Below are 595 nucleotides of genomic sequence, written 5' to 3' on the forward strand. Positions count from 1 at the left end.
GGAGGTTTCGGGCCAGCCACCGCCGAGCGAGCTAGAAGCGCCCCAGCCCGGCAAGCTGGCTCACCCGCTGGCCACCCAGCACAGCCCGCTGGCCCCTCTCCTGCAGCCCATCTGGCGGAGCGGCGGCGGCGGCGGCAGGAGAATGGCATCAGAACTGGCAATGAGCAACTCCGACCTGCCCACCAGTCCCCTGGCCATGGAATATGTTAATGACTTCGATCTGATGAAGTTTGAAGTGAAAAAGGAGCCGGTGGAGACCGACCGCATCATCAGCCAGTGCGGCCGTCTCATCGCCGGGGGCTCGCTGTCCTCCACCCCCATGAGCACGCCGTGCAGCTCCGTGCCCCCTTCCCCCAGCTTCTCGGCGCCCAGCCCGGGCTCGGGCAGCGAGCAGAAGGCGCACCTGGAAGACTACTACTGGATGACCGGCTACCCGCAGCAGCTCAACCCCGAGGCGCTGGGCTTCAGCCCCGAGGACGCAGTCGAGGCGCTCATCAGCAACAGCCACCAGCTCCAGGGCAGCTTCGATGGCTACGCGCGCGGGGCGCAGCAGCTGGCCGCGGCGGCCGGGGCCGGCGCCGGCGCCTCCCTGGGC

General features: G+C 69.1%; 1 protein-coding gene across 1 annotated transcript in view; it reads left to right on the forward strand.

The window, feature by feature from the left end:
- The first annotated feature begins 142 nt into the window (after nt 1-142).
- MAF (v-maf avian musculoaponeurotic fibrosarcoma oncogene homolog) overlaps nt 143-595 on the forward strand; it is a 1,088-nt gene continuing 635 nt past the window's right edge. Inside the window, exon 1 of the mRNA XM_006888813.1 lies at nt 143-567. Coding sequence (XP_006888875.1) covers nt 143-567 — 425 coding nt within the window. The remainder of the gene's footprint in view (nt 568-595) is intronic.

Source organism: Elephantulus edwardii, unplaced genomic scaffold (assembly GCF_000299155.1).
Source record: "Elephantulus edwardii isolate Elephantulus edwardi_28Jun2011 unplaced genomic scaffold, EleEdw1.0 scaffold00072, whole genome shotgun sequence".
Taxonomy (NCBI): Eukaryota; Metazoa; Chordata; class Mammalia; order Macroscelidea; family Macroscelididae; genus Elephantulus; species Elephantulus edwardii.